The 9115-nt window shown below is 32.3% G+C and overlaps 1 protein-coding gene across 1 annotated transcript; it reads left to right on the top strand.

Moving 5' to 3' along the window:
* Window positions 1–4884: 4884 nt before the first annotated feature.
* On the top strand, window positions 4885–8123 carry LOC124932042 (CDT1-like protein a, chloroplastic). Its single transcript, XM_047472644.1, has 7 exons — window positions 4885–5431; window positions 6206–6319; window positions 6426–6660; window positions 6756–7358; window positions 7445–7646; window positions 7725–7815; window positions 7928–8123. Exons 1-7 carry the CDS (start codon window positions 4965–4967, stop codon window positions 7983–7985), a joined length of 1770 nt encoding a protein of 589 aa, XP_047328600.1. The 5' UTR covers window positions 4885–4964; the 3' UTR covers window positions 7986–8123.
* Window positions 8124–9115: the final 992 nt, after the last annotated feature.

The raw sequence follows: 9115 nt of genomic DNA, 5'->3' as shown, positions 1-9115 counted from the left end.
TAATGTGTATCCATTTGTTTAAAATATTTATACATTTGTTTATAATATTTAGAATGTTTATAACTGTGTATTTATCCAATATATTCGTGTATCGAGCTCATTATAACATTTTATTGAGTTCAATATAACTGTGTATTGACCTTAATATAACTGTATATTGAGCTTAATATAACCGTGTATTGAGCTTAATATAACGTTGAATTATGCTCAGTATAACACTGAAAAAAAACTCAATATAACGCTGAATTATGATTAGTATAACGTTGAAATAAACTCAATATAATGCTGAAATAAGCTCAATATAACTGTTATAACATAAACACATGATAACATAACTGCAATAATGTGGTAAAAAAGAATTTAGTGGAGACTATTGTTTGTGGTATCATAGTCGGATCATTTATTTGAGTAGAGACTATTGTTTGTGGTATAGTAGCTGGGTCATTGAATTGTTGCGCATTGCTAGTTCATCCCGCATTTTTTTGTATAACAAAATTTAACAAGGCAATTAGCTAAATATAACGAGGCAATACGCTCAATATAACGAGACAATTAGCTCTATATAATGAGGCAATCAGTTCAATATAACAAAACAACAAGCACAATATAACGAGTCAATTAGCTAAATATAATGAGGCAATATACTCAATATAACTAGATAATGAACTCTATATAACGAGACAATCAACTCAATATAACGAAGCAACAAACACAATATAACGAGTTAATTAGCTAAATATAATGAGATAATATACTTAATATAACTAGGCAACGAGCTCTATATAATGAGACAATAAGCTCAATATAACAAAGCAACTAACACAATATAAGAGTCATTAAGGCAAAACTAACATTTACTGAATGTTTGGACTTGTTAATTATTTTTTCTAGACAAATAATTTCCGTTTCGTGGGTGCCCTCACTCTAACCGGAGAGTTGATCACTTTCTTGGTCAGAGGAGTAGTTGCTGGTGTGGAGCTTGTAGATGCATTATCAAAATCTAACATCAACTTTTGAATCATGTCTTTCAAAAGTCTAGACGCAACCAATGTCCTATTTTCAAATTTTGATGCAAGTTGTTGGAACAAATGGATCATTGTAGTTAGACTATTATACAAAGGTGTATTGAGCTCAATATATTCGTGTATTAAGCTCAATATAACTGTGTCAATATAAAGTTGTATTGATCAGAAGATAACTACATCGAGTAGAACGTAACAATGAAAGAAACACAGTAATTATATGAAGTTACTCGACCACCGTGAATCTGATTTTGAGTTTGCAACAAGAAACTGATCGTGGTAGATAAGAGGGAGGAAAGAGAAGTTTTTACTTTTTTATTTTTATTTTTATTTTTATGTATATATGATTTTTTTATATAATTTTTGTTTACAGCTAAACTCTCTTGGCAGCCACCACCACGGGGATTCGCTCCTTATCACAAGGTATACAAATTATTTTTTTGTTTAGAAATTTTAATTAAAGAATAAGTTGAAAATATTTTTAAAATTTAATAAAATTATATTATAAAATAATTAATACCAATATAGTTATTGATATATACCATATAAAATTAGGGAAATGATATAGAGAACGAATTGGGGGAACGAAATGGGGAGCGAAGCCACCTGGCATGCCATGGAGGAAAGAGAAAAAAATTAAATCTCCTCTCTAGCAACCCTCAGATCATTTCCCGCTCATCAAACAAAACCCTCCTTATTCTTCTTCTTCCATTTTATTCACCATCGGCACGCTGTTTATAATCTTCTCATTCCATTTTTTAGATGCGTCTTCATTCGCGCCGTCTAGCTTCTTCTCCTTACATTCTTTAGATTCGTCTTCATCCTCGTCGTTTAACTTCTTACTGTTATTGCGTCTTCATCCTCGTCGTCCTTCCGTTCTTTAGTTTCGTCTTCATCCTCGTCGTCTTCTCCTTGCGTTTTATTTAGATTCGTCTTCGTCACTGTCCGACTATCCGATTAGCTTCTTCTTCTAATGGTATATCTTCTTTGCCATCATAGCTTACTTTTTTCTTTGTTTTATTGTTCTTCTGTTTGTTTCTTGGATTCACATTTTTTTGTTGTTATGTGATTGTTATGTGTAGGAACCAATATGTAGCTAGAACCTGTATAAAACTGTTAATATTTTTGTTATTTTCAAGAACCTGTATAAAACTATTAATATTTTTGTTGGTTTGTGTTGTCCTCTGTTTTGTTCTATGTTGTCCCGTGTCTTAAACTATGATGTCCCGTGTCTTAAACTATGTTGTCCCGTGTAAATATTGAAGTTGCTCTAAATGTTAATATTCTGATGTCATTTGTGTTATTGTAATATGTTGTTCCGTGTTTTAAACTATTTTTTTTCGTTTTAATGCGTTTTATCCAATATGTCTTCCTGCATTTTATTAAATATGTTGTCATGTATTACTGTAATATGTTGTTCATGTGTTGTCATGTATTATTTGTGCTGATTTCTCTTTTTTGTCTTATGTAGCCCTATGGATGAACCATCATCACCATGTAGGCATATATTGGCTGTTTTGAATAAAATGAAAGTGAACCAGGTGCCAGCATATTATATATTGGACCGTTGGCGTAAAGACTTGAAGAGCGGTTACCAAATATTCACCAACATCTATGATTCGGATGTGGTCCCGACATCTTTTAAAAACCTGTGTAAATTTTTTAATATTTTTGTTGTTTTGTGTTGTCCTCTGTTTTGTTTTATGTTGTCTCGTGTCTTAAACTATGATGTCTCGTGTCCTAAACTAAGTTGTCCTGTATTTTTATACACTGGTGTCATGTGTTGTAAATATTTAAGTTACTCGAAATGTTAATATTCTATTGTCATTTGTATTATTGTAATATGTTGTTCCGTGTTTTAAACTATATTTTCATGTGTTTTATCCAATATGTTGTCCGGTATTACTGTAATAAGTTGTTAATGTGTTGTCATGTATTCTTTGTGTTGATTTCTCTTTTTTATATTCTTGTGTAGCCCTATGGATGAAGCACCATCACAATGTACCGAAGACAAAATTCCAAAGGTTGGGATGTCGTTAGTGTCGAAAATTATGTTGTCATTTGTCCAATACTATGTTGTCCCGTGTCTTATACCATGTTGTACTTTATTTTGTAATATGTTGTCATGTGTTTATTATTATGTTGTCCTGAGTACATAAATATTGTATTTCTACAACAAGTAATTGTTAAGTACGATTTGTTGTTTCACATTAAAACGTTAAGTACAAATTGTTGCTTCACAACAAGTAAATGTTTTAATTCTACTAACATGAAACCATTACATTAATGTTTCGGATAATTTGGTTTCATACAACTTTATGGTCTTGTATGTTAAGTTCATCCGATAATTCTTAGGCTCAGGTTGTATTGTTTTTGATGGAGTTGTGGTCTTGGATTTAGAAGCAGTCTTCGCAAGCACTAGTAGGGGGTCAGAGGGAGCAACATTCTTCTTGATAATCTTCCTGTTATATACCACCCCACTAAATTTTCTGCAAAATAAAAAATAAGACACTATTATTGTAATCGACAGGACAACATAACTAAAAACACAGGACAACATAACTAAAAACATATGACAACATAGTCTAACACACAATACAACAAAATATTAACAGTTTAAGCTTAATATTTATCAACAATGGACAACATAGTATATGAAAACAGTACAACAACGATAAGTTCATATTACCTTTCATCTCTATCTGAAGATTTCCTTTTACCTAAAGTCTTACTGTTCTTCTCTGTCATTGTTGACATACTTACTGTAACAATAACCAAATGCTAATTAGTAACAAAACATTTTATATATAGGAGAAGAAAAGTTGAATAACGTTTTAAGAAGAAGAAGTTGATTAACGTTTGAAAAAGAAGTTGAATAAAAGAAGCAGATAAGCGGATACCGTTTGAAGAGAAGCAGATATTTAGGATTAGTGTTTGAGTAGATTTCGTTTGAATAACAATAGATACTTAGAGTTAGGGTTTGAGCGGAGATAAATTGAAGAGAGGGAGGGTTTTAGCGGAGATGAAAGACAGTTTGAGCTTTGAGCGGAGATGAGAGGTCGTTGCCGTTTGAACTTTGAGAGGAGATAGATTGAAGAGAGATAAAGTTTAAGAGGAAATGAGAGGGTTTAAAATGAGGGGGAATTATCCTACGTGGAAAAAAAAACAAAAAAAAAAATTATTTTTTAACCTACGTGTCCTGCCACTGGGATTCGCTGAGGGATTCGTTCCCCAGTTTCGTTTCCCGTATCACGCCTCATAAAATTATAATAAAAATATATAAGATTAAAAATAAATTAAAATAATGATGTATATAATAAATATGGAATGAAATAAAAAATATATATATTTAAATTAAAATAAAAAATTATTTAATAAATATGAAGATTAGATATATATTTTTTAATTATTATTATTATTATTATTATTAATTTTTTTAAATTCTTTATATAATTTTATTTAATTTTTTAAACCTGTTTATTTGATTTTTGGTATGAGATTTATTAATTTTATTAATCCGATCTGTTTTGTGAGTACCCATTAATTTTTTTTATCTTTTTTATTTTTTTTATGTGAAGACTTTTATTATTAAACAACAATTTTAACGTTTAATTAATTCTTCAGTTTTAACATTTAATTAGTCCTTTGACGTTATTATATATGACTTGATAATATATTTATCACGTTTTAATTATTGTATTAGCGTTTTGGTTTATCTTATAACTATATTATATTATTTTATAATGATTTTATTTTATTTATATATATATATATTTATATGCTTAGATAAATTAAATAATGAAATATAATTTTTGTTGAAAAAAAAATAATTTGCTCCTCATATAGATCCAATCATGCCTCCCTTTCTCAGTTGCCGCGAAATAATAGCGGGAATATGACGTGGCAGAGGTCCTCAGCTGAACATTCCCGCCAAAACCCTAGATGGATGGCGGGAATACTACCCATACATTTTCTTGCTTAACATCTTCCGCCTCCAAGACTCGCACCGATTCTGATTTCAGACAACTTCATAATCTAAACATGAAGTCCTCAGAAGATTTGTCATTCCGTTCCTTCAAATCGAAGAAGATTCTCCGTTCATCTTCTTCGAAGATTTCTACTGCAGATGCAGATCCAGATCCGCCGTCCGTTGTTTTGGATCAGGTTCCTTGGACTTCCAAGACGCCGGAGAAATCGACGATTCCTGCTCGTCGCACGCGTAATCACCATACTATTTTTTCAGTGAAAGAGGTGAGAGAAGCAGCTGAGAAGCTCCGGAAGTCGCGTCAGCGATCCTGCATTGAGCCCCATCAAATCGTTTCCGACGGGTTGAAGACCGAAAGATCCTCTGGTGTTACGTCGCCTAGACGAGTGAAGAAGTCCGACAACTCGCCTAATTTGCCAGAGAGGTTAGCTTAATGACTATTTTCTTTAGTTTTGTGGTGAATCGTGATTCATGAACTTGGTTGAAAATTGTTTGGAGTGATTTAATTTGGCTTTGATTCATGATTATAGGCTTAGATCTGTTTTATATTTTGTATTACTGCTAGGCCATCAGTTATTGTAGTCATACATCTGAAATGCTGTATCTTCTCATTAGAGCTATCATTCATTTGTTTGAATCTAAATTTCAGCTTAAAGTGATTGCAAGTGACTCTCGTTTGGGGAGGATTATTCATCTTTGTGAATAAATGTTAGCTGATGCTTTGATTTTAAATTAGATCATTCTGATCTTCTGTTCTCTCAATGCTACCAAAGATACTTGATTTTGCATGACATTTGTATGTTTTTAATCTAAATTAGATGGGTTGCTCATCAGTTTTAATGATCTAAATCTACATCTTTACTCTCTGTAAGCTGTAAGCTGTAAGCTGTAAGCCTTTGCTTTGGTTTACAAAAATGAAGAAATGTGCTATGGATTATCGATACCATTTGGAATTTATGCAACTCTCATTAGTTTATATGTTAACAATAGGTTGATTTAAATTGCTGCAGCTTCTGGATTCTGAAATATAGCCTATTTGGCAAGTGACAGTTTTCTTCCAGCTATTGTGCACTTTATCATTCACATGATACTGATTTAAGATGGAAATCACATGACTTCAAATAGCCCTAATATTCCATTTGACCTGTTCTGTGTTTCTACTTCTTCTTTTAATTAATACAATTGAATTGTTTTTCAGGTATGCAATGTTGGGTGAGTTTTTTGATAGATTGGTTAGCTCCATTCTGCTTCTGAGGGGTTCCAATCCAACCTTTTCTAATATTAAACCCAAAATTGAGTCATTCACTAATAGGTAAGCTATGGCTATTTGAGTATATAAATATCCTACAACTATAATGCCAGGACAATTTACCCTTTTTATTCTTTTATTTTAATGACTTGCTTTGTTTCTTTAATAGGAGGTTCACCTATAGTCATTTGGCACAATTGAAGTTTATTTTACCAGAGGCCATAGAGATGAAGAAGACTGTTACCCGGGATGAACTAACTTTCTGTATGAAGCCAGATATTCATATAACTTTGAACACTGTAGCAATTATGAAACCAAATCAGCTGTCATCAGAGTCTGGGCATATGTATCTAAAGAAGATGTTTCGTAGTAGGCTATTGGACTACTTTAAGACCCACCCGGAGGTATGCATTTCATTCTTTACTTCCATAAAATAAACAATAGTAACAAAAATAAATTATTTGTATTTCATATTGTGTTGCAATTTAATTTATTTCAGGGTGATGTTCCTGAAGAAACACTACCGGAGCCATTCAACAAGTCAAAGAAAGCTTGTGTTAGTGAAGAAGCTAACTCACCCTTTGGCCTTGAAAGATCAACTGTTTTACCTGCAATTCAGCAGCCAGTACCAGTATCTCATCTATCCAAATCCTTCAGGGGATTTTTTTCAGCAAAGGCCTCAGGAACTGAATCACTTAACTCCCCTCCCGTCCCTGTAGAAAATGTTCTCCCTAAAATGATTTCAAATACATTTGTGGAACCAGAATGTGCAGCAGCTTCTTCATCTACCCCATTAAAAGAAAAGGATCTTTCTAAAGGTGATGTCTTTACTCCTGGTAAATTCATATTCACTCCATCAAGTGCCACACCTGAAATGAAGATTCCAAAGAGGGGTTTTATGACCCCTGATAATGAACCGAGCAAATTAGTCAGGCGCCCATCACGTAACAGGTCGTTGATATTTGACACTCCTGTGAAAAGTCACAAGAATGTGGAGCAGTCAGTGATATTTGACACTCCTGTAAAAAGTCACAAGAGTGTGGATCTATCATCAATCGACAGTGAGCTACTTGACATACTTCCTGACAGTGTTCTGCAATCGGTAAGCCAGCCTGTTACGATTTCACATGTCCTAAAATGTATTTCAGACAAAAAGAAGATTTAATCAAACTACCCATTTCTTAACAGATTAGAGAAAAGGAATTGAAAGCAATTGAAGAGCGAGATCCAGCCATATCACAGGCAAAGTGGCGAAGACAGATGATATCGCGGTTGCCTAAAGCGTTTGACATGATTGTTTTCTTGTACCAGTCAATCCAACGATCCGTGTTCACAAAAAAGGATCTCATTCACAAGATCATTTCTAGCAACTTGGACATTGTCGACCGAAGTAAGCATCTTATATTCTTCTGCCTCTCAAATTCTTATTTCTTATCTGACCCTTTTTGTTTTATTTCCTAATTTACAGGAGAAGTTGAAGAGCAGGTCAAATTGTTGCAAGAGATAGCTCCCGAGTGGATCTATGAGAAGTTAGCATCAACAGGAGATCTTCTCATCTGGTAACCATTCCTTTTTTTCTTTAATTTGTGCTAATGAACATATATAATGTAATTCAGGTTTAATCCATTTCTTATATAACTAAGATTTCATAAATGTAATGTTATTTGACAGCATCAATAAAATATCAAACCCAGAATCAATCAGAGCAAGGTTGGCTGAAGTGAAGTGAAAGGACCACAAGATGTTCCAAGTTTTCATATTTATGCAATCAAAAACAATTTAATGTAGTCATTTTCATGTGGATAATGAAAATTTAGCAGTTGTAAATCGGCTTGTTTGTAAGTTAGCACTGACTTATAATCCCTCACTTAACATGTTTTTAATGGTATTCAAATCTTGATCCTTTTGTGGTAAGATTTTTCCACTTATTTTTGTTATGTGTTATGTAAGTTCTAATTAGGTTATATTAAAATTGTTTGAGTTATGACTTGCTTATAAAGATGGCCATGATCATATTTTTTTCATTAGTTAACAAATACAGTAAGAGTTAATGCCATTTGAAATGTTATTTTTGTGTTGATGAGTAAAATAAACAGAAAACATCAATTATTCTCTTTCTTTTCTAATATGATGGTATACAAACAAATGTCCCAAGAAAGACACTGTCAAAAGGCAACATTAAGCTAAAACATTTAATTCATTGTTAAAATAAAAATGAGTGAGCTGTTTATCTTTGAATGACCTTCTAGAATTTTATTAAATTTAATGGGTTGCTGTTTAAGCTTTTAAGAGAATAAATGAAATAAATGGAAGACCAATTTCCTATAAAAGCATATATTATAAGAATGTTGTTAGGAAGAGAAACAATTCCAACCCCTTGAATAAAATAATCTTAAAAATGATAAAAGTGTGCTTTGAAATAGATTTAATTTGACATTTCAACAATCTCAATCTAATCTCACCCATGCCAATAACCCAAGCTTAAGACTTATTTCATTTGGGACACTATGTCATTTTGTTTTGAAATAATTTAATTGTTTTAATTAGGTGTGACTTGAAAAGAAACCCTAAATTATTTGTTGATGAAGAAGGTGATGCAAATCATAAGTCACTATGAGTATAGAGAAACAAAATGAGTGGGGGTAGAGAAGGAAGAGACAAAGGGGGCAATGATTTTAATTCTCTAATAAAATGAGGCAAACACACTCAATTTCTTTGTTGAGTAATTCCATCATATGGGAGAGGAGGGATAATTAATTAAGCTTATAATTATCATGTGTAAGACTGTCAAAAAGAAAAAAAAAAAGAAAGAAAAAGGAATTACTAAGACAATTGTACTAGACAAACAAATGTTGTTTC

Source organism: Impatiens glandulifera, chromosome 3, assembly GCF_907164915.1.
Source record: "Impatiens glandulifera chromosome 3, dImpGla2.1, whole genome shotgun sequence".
NCBI lineage: Eukaryota > Viridiplantae > Streptophyta > Magnoliopsida > Ericales > Balsaminaceae > Impatiens > Impatiens glandulifera.
This window is presented reverse-complemented; position numbering and strand designations above follow the sequence as displayed.

Bases quoted from the DNA above. Each gene is read 5' to 3' on its own strand.
- LOC124932042 (XM_047472644.1), top strand. From the start codon at position 4,965: ATGGATGGCGGGAATACTACCCATACATTTTCTTGCTTAACATCTTCC. The intron at 7,359-7,444 runs GTAAGCCAGCCT...ATTTCTTAACAG, and splicing joins CTGACAGTGTTCTGCAATCG to ATTAGAGAAAAGGAATTGAA. The intron at 7,816-7,927 runs GTAACCATTCCT...GTTATTTGACAG, and splicing joins ACAGGAGATCTTCTCATCTG to CATCAATAAAATATCAAACC.